The following is a 15,171-nucleotide window of genomic DNA, read 5'->3' as shown; positions in this document are numbered from 1 at the left end:
CTTGCTATCAGTGAGATTATTATTCCATTATTATTAGCAGTTGGGCTTGTTATGGTCAGTGCGCAGAATGCTCAGGTCGAGGTAAGCGGAGAGCCTGGGGAACCTCGGTCTCTCGTCTTTCGTCAGCAAACACAAATTTGATTGCCACTGTATCTGTAGTTCTACTGTAACTATTGTAGATGTGCCATTGTGCTTCTGAGGGGTTAAGATTAGCGCCGCTAAAACTTAGGAGTCTTCCAGAATGTCGGTATGAAATTGGAGGTGATTAGCAAGCTGACTGTTCAATGTTGTAACTATGGGGGAAGTGTTGAGCAAATCACCGATGACATCTGTTTGTTGTGGGTGGGGGATTATTTGGTTGCCAATCATTAACCAGTCTGGGTATAGTGAAAATTTGCCAGCGCATGCCAAGGGGGCCCATGCTGTCTTCGGAAACGCTTGCCGCATGATTCGGGTTTCACTGCTCATCCATGATCCTCCAGACTCGCCGCCGCTGGAATCCAACATACGTACTACTCTGGAGGTCTTTGCAGGGACTCTCCACGAATGTCTAGCGTTGTCATGCCATAGTTACTCCGTGGATGACTTAGGCTGGCTTAGAAACATCAATGTATCACAGTATGAGACAACCCTTCCAAGCAAGCTCCTCGAGAGATATCCCTTTGTACTCCTCCGGACACCCACGGCATGTCGCCCAATTAGTCAACGATCCACTACCCCCTCAGTCGCCAGAAGAGGGCTGTACGGACTCTACGGAGTACCATGGTCTCCTGCATTAATGCGCAGCCCGACAGAAATGAACCACTCCTTCAGGCCTGCAGGCCCTGGACAAGGCGATGATAGGCACACTGGTGGCAGCCTTAAGCGGCTAAGCCGGGAATGATCTGATCGCTTCAAGTCCAACAGCCACCGCCGACTTTGGCGGAGGGCAGACTACTAGGCTGAATGCGGCTAGCTCCTGTGATGAACGTCATTTAGTAACCGCCCAAGATTGATTATCAGACTCTGATTGGAGTCTATACACTAAAAATTGCAGCTATGCCCCACCTCAAGCGATTCCCTGACTAAATGATTGGCTTCCTTGTAGAGAGTTGCCACTGAGTTACCGCTATCGAGGATCTGGTTGGGTTTTCCCTGCCCTAAAACTTGTGCGTGACCTCAGGCTTGTGCTTAGCGCCGAGCTTGTGGGACTAGCGTGGTACAGGGTTTACAGTGGCAGAGTGAATAGACAGTGGTGTATTTACCGTAAGTTACGGTACTGCAGGGTGGCTCCACCCCGACCAGTCACTCCAACTCAGCCCCAGCGAGGTGCAGTCCCGCCCCTCCCAGTCGTTTCGCCTTCAAACTGTTGTGCTTTTCTCCCTCTTTTCCTCCCTCCTTGTCCCGCCTTCGACTGCACTCCTCGTTCTCCATCCCACACTGCGTAAATTCAATCCATCCTTCACTTGGTCTTCTCCTCAGCTCATCTTACTCTTACTATTCTTCTTTCTTTCATCCCCCCCTGCGTCGCTATATTCTCCTATATCTGAATATTCCCCCATTCGCATTACAGCGATCTCCTTGTTCTGTTTCCTTCCAATACTCTCAAAAAGTCCACCACACCTCAGCGTCCACCATCTTTGGTCCTTGCTTGTATCCACTATCCTGTGTACATTGACCATTTCTACGACCTAAACGTGCTTATTCCTTGCTCGTTACCCTATAATACGTTTTAGCCAAGATGTCGACTTTCTTCTACGGTCAGCACCAGCAGCACCACCAGGCCCCTCACCACGGCGCCACCGCTCATGTGCAAACGTCAAATCACCATGTCCGCACCAAGCGAGGCCACAAGATGCCGGCTCAAAATGCTGCCCACCGCCAGTTTCGAGGTGTCAAGAGCATGAGGGACTTGGCCGAAGCCCCTTCGGTCACTGCTTTCCGTGCGAGATTCGAGGCCGGGCGGTCCTTTGATCTGGACGACGACTTGGAGTTCTGCCCGGGACTCCTGACCGAAGACGATGTATGTCCAAAGTCTGAAAGCCTGCTATAACATCAAGGCTTTTTTTCTCGCAATGCTGTTGGACCATTATTGACTGCTCTCCCAGCTGCACTCGATTCACTCGGCTTCCTCGGATCGTTCATCCCTTACCAGTGGCTCGCCTGACATCTCTCCTATCCAACATCAAATCCAGCCCGTTCAGCAGGTTACACCGTCGATTTCCTTGTCTCCCGCTTCGTCCAATACGTACCTCCACTCAGGGGCTACGGGTAATTATAATCAAGTCGCTTTCCAGCAACCTTCGGCTGCTCGTACTCGAAAAGTCATTCCTATTATCAACCCTAATACCGGGATGACCATGACCAGCCCGCCTACTTCAATCTCCCCTGGTCAGATGCAGAACGCTCAGCGCCGATGGTGAAGGCGATGATCTGCCAAGCCGTCGGTCTCTGGCAAGGAGTCATCACCGTCCGCCCACGACATTTTTTTCTTAAATCTCGTTCAGCTTCTGCATCATTCGGTCTCCCTAACCGCGGGTCATAATTTTCCACTGTCTTTTGTTCCTCTAATCGTTTGACACGACACTCCACTTCTCTTACGATCAACCTAAACTCGACCTTTTCTTGATTCACGAATCCGCGGAGCATAAAAGGATACATTGTTTTTGCTTGTACATACACCCTCCGATCACGATTTCCTAGATTGATGCTTCTTTCGACTACCTGCGAGCGACGGCGCCCTTGCGATTCGATTCTTGCATTCACCAGCGATACCTTGTTTTTCTACTCTCGGTTAGGGAAAAACCAAAATACCGATTATCGGCCTCGGGTGTTCAGGGCCGCAATGATGTATAGAACGCGGCGATTTTGCCTTTCTTGGTGTGTGGGAAAGGGCCTACGGAGTTGTTTATCTTGTCCGGAGTACATTTTGGCGGCTTTGCCAGATCAGCTTAGCGATTTGCCATGGTTTCTTTTTGGGGTGGTTCTTCAGGCCTTGGTTACAAATTTGGGTGGGACGGGTTTTCATGCGTTTGTTTTATAAGGATACTAGAAAGGCGGGAACGATATACGTCTTGCATTGGTTGGGATTTGTTCAGGATTGCGACACGTCTTTTTTCATCTCTTGCATATTCTTGTCTAACCTCTCTACTTTGTTGTCTCTGTTTCGTGTATATGACCTGGGGATTGGTGCCACGCCGTCTCCTATGTTCTTCCTCCACTGGTTGTGAATCCATGGATTGGATTGCGTTCAATACATGGTCTCCTACGGGTATAGACCTTTCAGTTAAAAATGTTCTTACCATTGTTCGGATATCCAATCGATTGCTTCTTGCTATGCTACAAAGTATTTCTCCCAGCTAAACCGTGAAAATATTCTGGTTAGCAACACGATAATAACAATCTTGACGATATCAACACATACTTTTTAGGGTGCATCTGAGGCCGGAATGGGCTCAAATCAAGCAATTCGATGCTACGGACTGGACCACCTTGAAATGTGGTGTTCTAGGAATGCTCCGAATATATATTCCGGCATCAGCGCTGATGCTAATGCGTTGTACCTCGAACCCCTTACATGCCACCTCTGATTCAAAGAGATTGGCTGCTGGAATACAGGTACCCCCGACTAGTATGTCGAACACCAGGTCTAGACTCTGCAAGATCTCGAAGAGGAGGGGTTGTGGACAGACTTCGGAAGCCGAATGCTCCCTATACAGGAACAGCTGGGCGGTTTCAAATTTTCCATCACAACCATAATGTTAGCTCGGGTAAGAATAGCTTCCTTGAACGACGTATTATCAATATCATGTACTCCATTTAAGCATATACTATATTGCAGTTAAGATAAATAGAGGCTTGTTCATACCAAGATCCTAGAGGCTTCCTGCTGTCACCACCAGTTCATGCCTTGTTCCTCCCGTCGCAACCCCAAATTCCGACCTCGAAGCATTCTCAGCGAGTCTTCAACTTAAGCTCTTTCTACCAATCCCTTACCCCGGAGGTATCAACCTCGGTTAACGTTTCAAGTCCCCTTGCAAAAACGCCGCTCTTCGGAAGATCAGCTGCAGAATGAAGTCCGTAACCTGGAGATGAGCATTCATGACGTCACAGCGGTTCAAATCCAGCCATGTTGGTTGGCCACTGGAGCGAATGACGCCAGGGAAACGAGCAATTAGCTAGGAGGAGCTTGGATTCTTTAAATACTTGCGTGCACTGGGGAACTGACTCGACTTCACCTCATCATATAACTAGCAGACAGACATCGAAGAGGTGAGACCTACCACCTACCCATCTCAGAAACACATCAACGGAGGAATTGAACCCTGACAATCTCGCCAGATATTTCTACACACATATACCTCACTCACTCACTCACTCACTCACTCACTCACTCTTCTCGACGAGAAAAAAAAATTAGACAATATGTCCTTCCTAACCACTCTCCGCGCCTCCTCTCGTCTCCCCCTCAGACAAACCCCCGTGCCGGCCCTCACATCTGCATTCCACACATCTGCTGCCCGCGCGGGATTGAAGGAGGGTGATCAGAGTAGGTCTCCCTTGAACTCGTCAACCGACTTCTCCCTACCCATCCATTCCACCTGGGGTATGGTCACCAAACGATACTGACTATTTGCAAGCAGGCCGTGACGACCTACACAATGTGTACGAAGAGGAAAAGCAGAACCAGGTGAAGAGCCACAAGGAGGGATCTGCCAAGTGGAACCAGAATCTGGCTAGCAATAGCGAGGCCTCGGTATGTTCTTTCCATATTATCCCCTTTGCATTGTTGAGAACCAGGTTGGGTGTATCAGTAAAGTGAATAAACACTAACAATTGCATCAGGTCAAGGCTGATCGCGAGGAAATCAACGACAAAGAGAGCTTCAGGGACCTGCAAGATCGGACGAAGAACGAGGCCGGCAAGAAATGATTGACTCCGTAGCAGGGCTATGAGGGTCGTTTGTTTGTTTCTTTTAGTACCTTTTCTTCAAGCATAAGATTTTGTCTGGGATAGGAGTGGTTGTGGTTTTAGGCAATGGACTCTTGATTCATGAATAGACACAACCGTGCTGGACGTAGAGGTCCAACTGTGGTAAACAACTCTCGGAAGTATATATAGAGTGTAGTTCAAAATAAATCGACGGGGCAGTTCCCAAACACCGTGCCTGTATCAAAGAGCGTCTACCAGATTGGTTCTAGCCCGGAGCAGATATGAAACTGAGGATCAACGCCATGGCGCCTGAAGGTATAATAAAGCACGACAAATAGCAGATTCAAGAGCAGGACTCTATGAGACTCATTTCAAAAGGACGATCAGGATAACAAGGACGATAATTAAACCGATGATCGTCATCATACTCCAGTTGTCGCCAGCACTCCGTCTGATCTTGTCAATCCGCCGCCTTGCGTTGTCAAGTCTGCTCTGGTGCCGCTCGACATCTCCGTCCATGCCGTCTAACAGCGCCACATGGCCGTCGAGCTCGTCCCCGATCTGGATACTCAGCTGATGCTGCCGCCCGATTGACTCGCCTAGTCGGTCTAGCTGCTCGTCTTGGTCTCGCATTACTTGCTCGTGGTGATCGTAGACTTGCTGATTTGATAAGCCGGACATGTCTGCGCTATCGGGAGACGGTGAATCTCGGTACGGCTGGAATAGATTGCGGCGGTTGAGATCCTCCTCCGCGGCGGCGGAATCATCCATAAACCGCACCGACTTCGACGGCGGATGCTGCGGAACGGGCTGTTTTAGGTCTGCGGAGGAGTTTTTGACATTCGTGAATTGCGCCGACTCTGTTTGATCGCTAGAGGATGAACTTGGTGATGGGCCGTGGAATTGTGACGAGAGTTCGCTGTATTGCGACCGTAGGTGAACGAGTTGGTCTTTCAGATCGGACGCTCCGTCATCGTTCGCCTCCTCTAACCGTGTAACTTCAGAATCGACACTTTCGACGCCTTCTCGTAGAGATTCTAGAGAGCGGGAGATTTCGCCATCTTGGCTGTTGGGTTCTAAATTGAGCGAGATGGCTCGTTGCCGTTCGAGGAGAGAGAGCTTGATGTGATCGGCGAGGAGGAAGAGCTGCGACGGGTTCGGCATAGCGAGAGATCAGATGGTATGTGATTAGTGGTAGCGGCGGTATGGAAGTATTTGTCGGATGAATGCAAGGGTTTTGAGCTGGAGGTTGATGAAGTTGAGATGAGATGATGGTAACAGACGCTGGGCAACTGCAGAGAGGAGAATCAGCGCTAGATTGCAAACGGATGGACCGAGGGTCGAGAATCAAGCGCTGTGGATGGCGTCAAGAGTGAGGAGATATATTAAGCAGTATCCTTTCAAGTATACAGTCTGAGATAAATTGTCTGTCTTACAGCGTCTTGATTCATGGTAGGTTCGCCATCGATGATTAGGTAGTGATTTGCTGACATCCGCCGACCGGACGGCGGATGGAGATGCTCTTGATCAACTCCCCGCATGCCCGCTTCTCCTTCCTCCATACCGGACCGACATCCGCTCGCCCTTTACCCTCACTTCACCATCACCCTCATTCTTCTCCTGCTCAAACTCTCCGTGACCGCTGATCCGTTGAGTTGCGACCTCGTTTTCTCTTTCAGCCACCGTGTAACCTCATGGGCTGTCACACGGAGCTATTGTTTCATCCTACTCTCCCCACCATACGAAGGCGGCCGATCCCTTGAAACATACCTCCCCTATTCACAGGGGAGTCATTGCCAGCAGAATATAAAGTTTCGTAGAGGACCGAGCTTCCTCAGTCAGGATGAAGCTCGACCAGTTTCTCGCGATGGAGGCGACTAGCGACTTGGACGGACTCCTGGACCTGCGTGCGCTCGAATACATCGCCGACTATGACGACCATCTTATGTGTCCGATCTGCCACTGCCCTTTCATTCGACCAGTGCGCCTCGAATGCGATCACGTCTTCTGTGAGACTTGCTTGAACACTGCCATAAGATGTGTTGCTACGGGCTTTGTGGGCCGCGAGGGCTTCAACTGTCCGACATGTCGCACGCCTACACGAGATGTCTATCTCAATGTTCCTCGGATACTGACGAATATGTGCGATGAGATACCGGTGCGCTGTCCGTTCTCGGAACAAGGGTGCAAGGAGATTGTTCCGAGGGGTCACATCCAGACCCATGCGGACAAGTACTGCGGGTATAAGCCGATGGACTGTCCAAACCCGTCCTGCGACATGAAGACTCGCAAGAAAGACCTCAGTCCGGAAGATAGGTGCATGCACGAGCCGCACAAGTGCCTGCGCTGTGATGAGGACATCATGGAGCAGGACTATGAGGTACGCCTGTTATAATGCACCCGCTGCACCTTCGCATGCTAACTTCTGCTTCTCATAGGAGCACGTAAAAGAGCTATGTCCTTCTCTCAAAACAACCTGTCCCGACTGTCAGGTTACCGTCTTCCGCAAAGCGCTCCGAGAACACATCGATGCTTGTCCCGAAGCCATATACCCTTGCGCGGCCTCGAGATACGGCTGCCCGATTAAGATGAAGCGCGCAGAGCTGGGAACACACGAGCAAAGCTGTCCTCTTATAACAATATGCCCATACTTCGAGGCCCAGAATTCCAGACTTGACTCGATGGAGTCCTCAATTCGCCACCTACAACAGCGCAACGAGATCTTCGAAGACGGCCTCGCTTCTATTCGGTCAACCCTCGTTGAATCCTCCCGCGCATTCTCTGCCCATAACAACAGCAACAACCGCAGCTCTGACCTTCCATCCTCCACCACATCTACATCGGATCCTCAGCCTCGAACATCCACGGCCACAGACACTGATACGTCGAGCACCACCCTGCCAAACGCAAACGCAACAACATACCTCCTCTCCCTGCACGAATCTCTCCGCGAAGAAGTCGCCCAGCTCTCCCATGCAATCACAGACCTCGACGCCCGCGCAAGCATGGCGATAATGAACGAGTGTCTCCGGCTAAAGGAGGACATGGCACATACAAACGCCGCAGTGAGCAGCGTCCGCATGCAGGTTCAGTGGCTCATGAATCCTCGATTACACCAGGGCCAACGAGCTGCAGCGCAGAACAGTGGAAGCTCAGGAACAATTGGGAATGGGGCTGGTGTTGGCGCGGCAGGACCGAGCGGGTATAATAGTGCTGCGCATCCGGCGTTGATGAGGGCGAGAAGGTTAAGTGATACGGGGAGAGAGGGGACGAAATTATAGGCGTTTTTTCCTCGCTGCTTGGATGGATGAGTAGGGGACCAATGGAGGATATAATTAATACCAATTTGGCTTCGAGAGGCGTTGTGGGTGGGTAGGGCACGGTTAGGTAGTTTGTATAAGTTATGCTTCAATGAATAATACCCCTTTGTTACTTCGTGTCATTGATAGTTAGTTAGCCTACGGGCTCGCCCGCTTGCCAATTGTACAAAGCGGTTTAGAGAAGAGCCAGGTTCGATGTGCAGGATCCATTAACGCGCGTAGTTTCCAGTTTCCACTTCACCAATCACCTCCGTAACCGTGACTAGTCCGTATCTGATGATAATACTTCAACAAGAGACAAAACCTCTAAATAACTACCCAGCCGAACCCAGCTTAAGTGAAAAACCGATCAAGACCATACCTCCCTCCTATCTGCCAGACAACTTGTTATCGCTCATTTTTATCATATCATTTCCTTACAAGATTGCAAATTCCATCTCTGAAGACAGTGAAACCGGAAGGGGAATCGCTTAGTACCCGTACCCTCCTCCATATCCACCCTGGCCATGACCATAGCCGTGTCCTTGACCATGTCCACCGTGTTGATGGTGCGGCGGTTGGTGGTGAGGAGGCTGGTGATAAGGCGGCTGATGGCCTTGACCGTAATCCTGCCCGTAGCCCTGATGAGGAGGCGGCGGCTGGCCATACCCAGACTGGTCGTGGCCGTATCCACCGTGGTGTGGAGGCGGCTGGTTATAGCCATCGTATGATGGGGCGCCGTAGCCACCATGTCCTCCAGACTGGTGGTGGGGAGGAGGAGTATGGGTAGATTGTTGGTAGTGAGACTGAGAATGAGACTGAGGCTCGTAGTGGTGCTGCTGTGGTGGAGGGGATGGGTTATCGTCCTTCTCGTCTCTTGATGAACCGCCGAGACCGAAGCCAGATAGTTTACTGCTTAATTTGTTGATGTTGGAGATTCCGGGGATGGGGAGACTGTTGAGTTGATCGGAGAGTTTCTCCCAAGGGAGTTGTGAGCCACCGGAGCCGGAGGTGGAGCTCTGTTGGTGTTGCTGGTGTGAAGATTGATGAGGTTGCTGGTAGTGCTGCTGGGAACCATAGGTCGAACTCTGGTGGCTTTGACCATGTGCGGCGCCTCCTAGGGCAGCAAATCCACCTCCACCGTGTGAGTGGGAGTGGCCGACTTCGCCGCCGTTGTTCTTGCCGGTCTTTACGCCCTCGCTGCTGAGAATGTCGTTGAGTTTGGCTCCGCGGTCGGGCATGTGGTCAACCCAGGATTTCACGGCCTCAAACATGGTGCGGTGGGCTTCGTTTCGCATGTTGCGGAGAGCTGGGTGGTGGAATACCTCGAGACAGTCGTGGAGCACCTGTTGCTCCGACATGTTGATGTTCTCCCAAGCGTGGAGTACGCGGGGTGTCACGTATTTGAGGATAGCGGAGGCGACATGTCCGGCAGGCTCGTTGAGGACGTTGGAAAAATGATCTTTCGATAGCATAGAGTGTGTGGGGTCATTGCAATGCGGGTTGGTCCAGGGCTCGAACTGGTGCTTTCCAGATGACTCAATCACACCAGCAGAGCCGGTTTGCAGCGACTGCGAAGCGGCATTGATGATAGGGCGGATGAAAGGAGCGAGCAGAGACATAATAAAGATGGTCAGTGTCTCGGTGATCTTCTCGACCAAGGACTCCAATCCGGGTATCTTCTCGATAATTGACGAGATTTTTCGAACGACCTTGTCACGGAATTCAAGGATAGGGTAAATCTTGGCAATGGTTTCCGCTGGATTGAAGTCCGGCATCCCAGGCAAGCCTGTAGGCTTGTTGTTGGTGCTTGACGGGGCATCCGCTCTACTTTGTTCATAGCCTCCGCGGCTACGCTCCGAGTCGTCATTGAAACCGCGAGTAGCTTCAGCAGCGTAGCCACTGCGAGCGCCACCATAGCTGTTCGAAGACTGTTGGGCTTCTGAGCGACGCTTGAGTGCTTCGGCCTCGGCGACTAGGTCACCACAGCCTGGAACCTTCCCTAAAAGCCCGGTAAGAGAGTTAAGGGAGTTCGCCGACGAGCTCGACTGAGCATCTCCAAGGGCAGTATCCATCTCGTTGATTTCCGACTGAGTAAAGTGATCTGTAGCCTCACCAAGCACGGAATGGAAAAAGTCCACCATACCGAAAGTTCCTGTGACAAGAGGATAAACATGATGACCACGGAGATTGATCTCAGTCTGAGTTCCAGTATGCGGGAACACATTGCGGAAGCCCATTTCGCGGAGCGCAAGCTCAATATAGTTTGTATGTGCAGCAAAGTCCTCAAGTGTATGTAGACCCTGGCCGAGGCATCGAAGTGCCTCGAATAGATCCTCCTCATTGCCCTTTCGGTGTCCATTGGTGTAGAGTCGTCCGTAATGAATACTGCGCGCCAAGCTGAACTTGATATATGCGGCACTCGTAGCCCAGTCCCCTCTTTCGTTCGCAATATAGTTCTTCATACCGGTATCGGGGTCGATATCGAGTTCGACCTGGCGGATAGGGCCACGCAGACGATCGTCGTATTGGCGGGCATCTTCGTTGTCGGCATAATCCTTGGGGTTACTGCAAGCGTCAATCCAGCCCTCCATCATAGAGATATTCCGAAGTCACTAACTCGATATGCTCCTCAGGCCGATAAACACCCAGCCTCTCGGCCGTGACCTCAAACTCTGCGGTCGCATATCCAAACGAAAGGAACGACAGAATCCAAACAAGGATGCGAATAGTATCGGCAGGGAGACTCTTCAGCGTACCAACATCCATAGCCTGGGAGCTGTACAGTTAAACCGTCAGCATCATGTGAAACCGGCACGCCTGAAAGCAACGCAAGGCAAACTCACTAATCCCTCAACCAGTTACCAAAATAAACCCGCTTGACCATATTCGACGTCCATTTATGGCCCTTGATGAACGCAATAGTCTTGAGCATGTCCTCAATATCGCCATGACGCCAGTTTTTTCCCTCGACTTTCGATATAGATGCGATGTCTGTTTGTTATTTTAGCCCTGATCTTCGAAGCCGGGCGGGTGGAGCGTACTTCCGGCGCCAAAAGCGTGGACTTGGCAGGGGAGAACGAGCAAGAGAAGCCCCAGGGCGAGCAGGGTACTCAGACCCAGGCTCATTCGGGGGGCCATTGTGGAGAATGAGATATGTGGACGCTGTCGTGGATATGAAGACGCAGGGTCGCTCGGCAGATGGAGGAAAGATGGAGGGGTAGCTTCTAAGTTGGTTGAAGGAAGCTGAAGTCGGTCTCACACGACTCAACCAAGGATGACCTCAGATCTCTCGCTTCTCCACCAGCGCAGCATCCAGCCCTATGCGATGAGATATGCCGAGGATAATTCTGGCATTAATTATGGAGTATTTCAGAATGGTGGCTCATGACCTCTAGCGGATTTTAACTAGTTGTGAGCTTGTGATTCATGTCAAAGTTTTTTATTTCATTTGATCTATTTCTATCTTCTACTCCGCTCGAGGGGAAAAAGAAACAGCACAAAAGATCGAGTTATTTATGCAGTTAAGTTTTTTTTTATTTATGGACGTCATAACTCATATCTTAACCCCGCTTTGCTATCGTCCCTGCGCGGGGTAATTGAAAGAGACAGCTACTGTAGTATTTATTATGTACTGACCTGATAAAGCTTAGCTACATTGCAATTTATATGGCAGGGTAGCATCTATCTTTATCTATAGTACTTATACTGAAATAACCTCATCTCTCTTCCGCAGCGCAACTCTTCCTCCTTCAGCTACCTTCCCTATTCTCCAATGTTAACAAACAAACCACCACCACCACCAGTATGCCCTCTGAATACCTCATTTCTCTCCAAAAAAACGGCTACGTCGTCATCCCTTCTCTTCTTCCCCCGTCCACCCTCTCATCCCTAAGAGCCGCCTCATCAACCGCCACAAATCTCGCCCGCACCGGTTCCTGGCCTTACTTCCGCACAGTGCCCAAACAATTCCCACCCTGGCCAACAAACGTCCCACCCCCTGCCTCCGAAGGCGGGATATGGGGTGTTCAGCATCTCCTACACCCAGATATGCCCGGTCGAACGGAGTTCGCGAAGTTCTATTTCTCAGAGAGTGTTTTGGGGGTTGTTGAGGAGCTTGTGGGTGTTGCTCGAAACGAAGCTGATAAAGAAGGTGCTCAGAAAGAGGGAGAGGAGAAGCTAGTCATGGAACTATTCAATCTGCTCGTCGCGCCCGAAACCAAGGACTTTGAACTCCGCTGGCATCGCGACGATATCCCCTCCGAGGTGTCGGTCGAGGAAGAACAACGGCTTTTGGACTCTAAGAGTCCGGGTGGACGGCAGTCGCACGCGCAATATAATCTCGCGCTTTGTCCGGATGCATCTTTGATTGTTGTCCCGGGTTCTCATCGCCGCGTGCGCACCGAGGAAGAAAGGCGCGCGGATCCCTTTGAGGGGAATATGCCTGAGCAGATGGTTGTTGAGTTGCAACCTGGAGATGCGGTGTTCTATGATAGTAATATCTTGCATCGTGGGGTTTACAAAGCCAAAGAGGAGGGTGGAGAAGAGACGAGACTGACGTTGCATGGGAGTGTGGGTATCAAGGAGCATGAGAAAGAGAGTGGTGCTGGCGGGGACAAGAAAGTGAGGGCGACCGCGGTGCTGCAGCATGGGGTTGGCAGCTGGGTGCAGAGGGATGATGCGGCATTTGGGATTGGGGAGAGGGCGGAGCGGATGAGGGCGAATTTGGTGGCTATGGGGAATGGAGAAGGGGTTGGGTATTCGTTGCAGGGATAGGTTATCTTGTATAGTGTGTATAGTGAGGAAACCTCGATGTATATACTGAGACATTTGCCTGAAAAACATTGCCTGCCCGTTTTTGTGCGCTTGCTCGCAAAAGACAGATGGAGATGAAGAAGTCTCGCCAAAGTACAGAACAGAGAAAAAAAAAGTCATAAAGTCTATGCATAATCTAGAGCAACCGTCATGTTCGTGAGTCGTCTAGAGGTCGTTGCGCGTAAACGTAGTAGAATAGCACGTAGATATGGCAGGAAGAATTCATCACCTCCTGACGGCATTTGTTGACGTAGTTCTGCGCTTGCTCGTAGGTCCATCCAAGCACTCGGGTAAAGAGAGCGAGCGAGTACGGCTCGATCGCCTCAATCAACGACACCTTGCCTACGCGACCGATCTCTTTCAGCCGCGGGCTTTTGGGCCATGACCCTACAGGACACTGCGGGATTTAGTAGAGGCATTGGCAAAGGGTGGAAGAGTCCCAACCTTGTATATGTCTGTGGTAACGTTGCTGAACCCGGCCTCCTCAAGCCACCCGGTCACCGAAGAAGCAATGTTCACACGTTTCCCAAATTTCCTGCTCGCCTCGTCTAGTCGTTTGGTTAAGTCTAACATCATCGGCGCTTTTTCGTGAGTGCCGTCGTCTGATTGTATGCAGGCCTCGTACTCTTGAACTTCGATGTAGCCGCCGGGTTTGAGATGATTGTATGCCTGCCGCAGTAACCGGTCCCAGTCGGCAATGCCCCCTCCCATCGAGCGAGCGTGAATGTAATCAAAGCTCTCATTCTTGGTAAAGGCCCAATCGCTCTCGGCGTCATCGACAATGAATGTGCAATTGGGCGGCGCAAAGTTGGGCTGAATAGGACTGAGGTCAGTGCCCACGATCTCGGCCTCCGGAAACTCCTCGGCCATCTCTAACGCCCAAGTCCCGGTCCCCGTGCCAATGTCGAGAATGCGCCTCGGAGGGCCTTGTCGGGCAAGAGGCGCCCGGTACAGCTCGCCACCAGTCAGCAGCTTGAAGAGGTGGTGGGTGATCTCTAGGCGATCCTGTTCCTCTTCGTCATTGGGGATGGGATACTGGCCGTAACGGTAGGCGTGGTACCGGCGGCCATTTTCGTAGTAGTAATCTCGCACGGTGGAAGCCAAGGACAGACTTGAGTCGACTATGGATTCGGCATCATAGAGAGAGTCTTCGTCACTCGTCTGGCGTGACGTTAATTGATTTCACGGAGATGCGGGGGTGGAGGGTCGCTAAAGGGCAAGGGTAGGATGAGGAGAGTGGAGGGGTACGGCAGGGTCGCATGTGGCCATTGACGAGGTTCAGGCTCCGAAGGATTACAGAATGTGTGCAGACAGTCGCACGACATGGGATGGACAGTTCATCTACTGAGAAGAAAGAGGATTGGAACGAACTCACATCGACCTGAATATGCTCATAGAAATTTGGCTGCGGCATACTCCGAGTGGTTGGTTGGTTGGTTGGTTGGTTGGCACGGAAGACTAGTTAACAAAGAAAGGAAGAACCGAAGGAAACGACCCAAGCTGTCGGGAACGAGGATGGAAAGTAAGAAATGGAGGATGCAGCAGATCTTAAATAGAAGATCTTCTGAGGAGAAAAAGCAGCCGTGCTCTTCTGGGGGGGGAAGTTTGTCAGTAATCAGAGCCAGCTGGCTAATAAAGAGAAACTTCTGATACCATCATGGGTCTAGAGGACTGGAGAGCTGCAGGAGATACAGAAAAAGAAAGGAAAGAAAGCACAGGGGTTGCGGTCCCAGCGAAGAGGAATTGGGCCATTTTGACCGGTGCGGTGGGATCCCTTAGCGTGTCCAGCTCATCCATCCGTTCTGCAGTAGCTGGTCGACTACCTAACTATAACTAAATACTCCGTACCTGCTACCCGATGACTTAGTCTCAGTCTTGTCAATCATACTTCAGGAGTATATGTTGATTCCTCGGGAGCATTTAAATATCCTACAGTCCAAGGATGACAGGATCAAACAGGACCGGACCTCACCGCATCGAAGCAAGAGAACAAAGGCAAGCCCCCGCACGGCCGGGATGGATGTTACCAGTCAGTCGATCGACCTGCAGATACTGCTCCCAGCAGTCTGGCAACAAAAGAAACCTTGACTTCCTGCAATCACCGGTCCAGACCCTTGACTGGCTTATGCCCCGCTGCTAGGCAAAG

The 15,171-nt window shown here is 51.1% G+C and overlaps 8 protein-coding genes across 8 annotated transcripts; 5 read left to right on the top strand and 3 right to left on the bottom strand.

Annotated features, from left to right (window-relative positions):
- Positions 1-414: 414 nt before the first annotated feature.
- On the top strand, positions 415-819 carry BJY04DRAFT_194869 (uncharacterized protein). The gene has a single exon (XM_073712128.1). It carries the CDS (start codon positions 609-611, stop codon positions 777-779), a length of 171 nt encoding a protein of 56 aa, XP_073568726.1. The 5' UTR covers positions 415-608; the 3' UTR covers positions 780-819.
- A 901-nt stretch (positions 820-1,720) lies between these two features.
- Positions 1,721-2,402, top strand: BJY04DRAFT_220742 (DUF4452 domain-containing protein; the record flags this gene model as incomplete). The annotated part of the gene is made up of 2 exons (XM_073716946.1): positions 1,721-2,002; positions 2,088-2,402. 2 exons carry the CDS (start codon positions 1,721-1,723, stop codon positions 2,400-2,402), a joined length of 597 nt encoding a protein of 198 aa, XP_073568725.1.
- A 2,002-nt stretch (positions 2,403-4,404) lies between these two features.
- On the top strand, positions 4,405-4,911 carry BJY04DRAFT_220741 (uncharacterized protein; the record flags this gene model as incomplete). The annotated part of the gene is made up of 3 exons (XM_073716945.1): positions 4,405-4,528; positions 4,623-4,735; positions 4,825-4,911. The coding sequence occupies 3 exons, from the start codon at positions 4,405-4,407 to the stop codon at positions 4,909-4,911; spliced, it is 324 nt and encodes a 107-aa protein (XP_073568724.1).
- Positions 4,912-5,049: 138 nt separating this feature from the next.
- Positions 5,050-6,486, bottom strand: BJY04DRAFT_106427 (syntaxin family protein). Its single transcript, XM_073708045.1, has 2 exons — positions 6,348-6,486; positions 5,050-6,203 (listed from the first exon to the last, which is right to left on the bottom strand). The coding sequence occupies exon 2, from the start codon at positions 6,073-6,075 to the stop codon at positions 5,278-5,280; it is 798 nt and encodes a 265-aa protein (XP_073568723.1). The 5' UTR covers positions 6,076-6,203; positions 6,348-6,486; the 3' UTR covers positions 5,050-5,277.
- On the top strand, positions 6,448-8,316 carry BJY04DRAFT_106411 (putative TRAF-like signal transducer). The gene is made up of 2 exons (XM_073708044.1): positions 6,448-7,291; positions 7,350-8,316. Exons 1-2 carry the CDS (start codon positions 6,755-6,757, stop codon positions 8,190-8,192), a joined length of 1,380 nt encoding a protein of 459 aa, XP_073568722.1. The 5' UTR covers positions 6,448-6,754; the 3' UTR covers positions 8,193-8,316.
- Positions 8,317-8,353: 37 nt separating this feature from the next.
- Positions 8,354-11,467, bottom strand: BJY04DRAFT_194858 (heterokaryon incompatibility protein Het-C-domain-containing protein). Its single transcript, XM_073712127.1, has 4 exons — positions 11,255-11,467; positions 11,057-11,204; positions 10,831-10,989; positions 8,354-10,778 (listed from the first exon to the last, which is right to left on the bottom strand). The coding sequence occupies exons 1-4, from the start codon at positions 11,349-11,351 to the stop codon at positions 8,702-8,704; spliced, it is 2,481 nt and encodes an 826-aa protein (XP_073568721.1). The 5' UTR covers positions 11,352-11,467; the 3' UTR covers positions 8,354-8,701.
- A 468-nt stretch (positions 11,468-11,935) lies between these two features.
- On the top strand, positions 11,936-13,199 carry BJY04DRAFT_106371 (phytanoyl-CoA dioxygenase family protein). Its single transcript, XM_073708043.1, has one exon. It carries the CDS (start codon positions 12,018-12,020, stop codon positions 12,984-12,986), a length of 969 nt encoding a protein of 322 aa, XP_073568720.1. The 5' UTR covers positions 11,936-12,017; the 3' UTR covers positions 12,987-13,199.
- On the bottom strand, positions 13,080-14,546 carry BJY04DRAFT_106365 (class I SAM-dependent methyltransferase). The gene is made up of 3 exons (XM_073708042.1): positions 14,401-14,546; positions 13,470-14,186; positions 13,080-13,422 (listed from the first exon to the last, which is right to left on the bottom strand). The coding sequence occupies exons 1-3, from the start codon at positions 14,437-14,439 to the stop codon at positions 13,174-13,176; spliced, it is 1,005 nt and encodes a 334-aa protein (XP_073568719.1). The 5' UTR covers positions 14,440-14,546; the 3' UTR covers positions 13,080-13,173.
- Between the last annotated feature and the right edge of the window lie 625 nt (positions 14,547-15,171).

The sequence above is a fragment of the Aspergillus karnatakaensis genome (assembly GCF_047715665.1).
Source record: "Aspergillus karnatakaensis strain CBS 102800 unplaced genomic scaffold BJY04scaffold_42, whole genome shotgun sequence".
NCBI lineage: Eukaryota > Fungi > Ascomycota > Eurotiomycetes > Eurotiales > Aspergillaceae > Aspergillus > Aspergillus karnatakaensis.
Note: the sequence above shows the minus strand (reverse complement) of the source record. Positions and strands in the feature narration are given on the sequence as shown.

Coding starts and splice junctions, on each gene's coding strand:
- BJY04DRAFT_106365 (XM_073708042.1), bottom strand. CDS start 14,439: ATGCCGCAGCCAAATTTCTATGAGCATATTCAGGTCGAT. Junction 14,187..14,400: donor ATGAGCATATTCAGGTCGAT/GTGAGTTCGTTC, acceptor ACGTCACGCCAG/ACGAGTGACGAAGACTCTCT. Junction 13,423..13,469: donor TTACCACAGACATATACAAG/GTTGGGACTCTT, acceptor TAAATCCCGCAG/TGTCCTGTAGGGTCATGGCC.
- BJY04DRAFT_106371 (XM_073708043.1), top strand. CDS start 12,018: ATGCCCTCTGAATACCTCATTTCTCTCCAAAAAAACGGCTACGTCGTC.
- BJY04DRAFT_106411 (XM_073708044.1), top strand. CDS start 6,755: ATGAAGCTCGACCAGTTTCTCGCGATGGAGGCGACTAGCGACTTGGAC. Junction 7,292..7,349: donor TCATGGAGCAGGACTATGAG/GTACGCCTGTTA, acceptor TGCTTCTCATAG/GAGCACGTAAAAGAGCTATG.
- BJY04DRAFT_106427 (XM_073708045.1), bottom strand. CDS start 6,075: ATGCCGAACCCGTCGCAGCTCTTCCTCCTCGCCGATCACATCAAGCTC.
- BJY04DRAFT_194858 (XM_073712127.1), bottom strand. CDS start 11,351: ATGGCCCCCCGAATGAGCCTGGGTCTGAGTACCCTGCTCGCCCTGGGG. Junction 10,990..11,056: donor GGTAACTGGTTGAGGGATTA/GTGAGTTTGCCT, acceptor TTAACTGTACAG/CTCCCAGGCTATGGATGTTG. Junction 10,779..10,830: donor CGGCCTGAGGAGCATATCGA/GTTAGTGACTTC, acceptor TGACGCTTGCAG/TAACCCCAAGGATTATGCCG.
- BJY04DRAFT_194869 (XM_073712128.1), top strand. CDS start 609: ATGTATCACAGTATGAGACAACCCTTCCAAGCAAGCTCCTCGAGAGAT.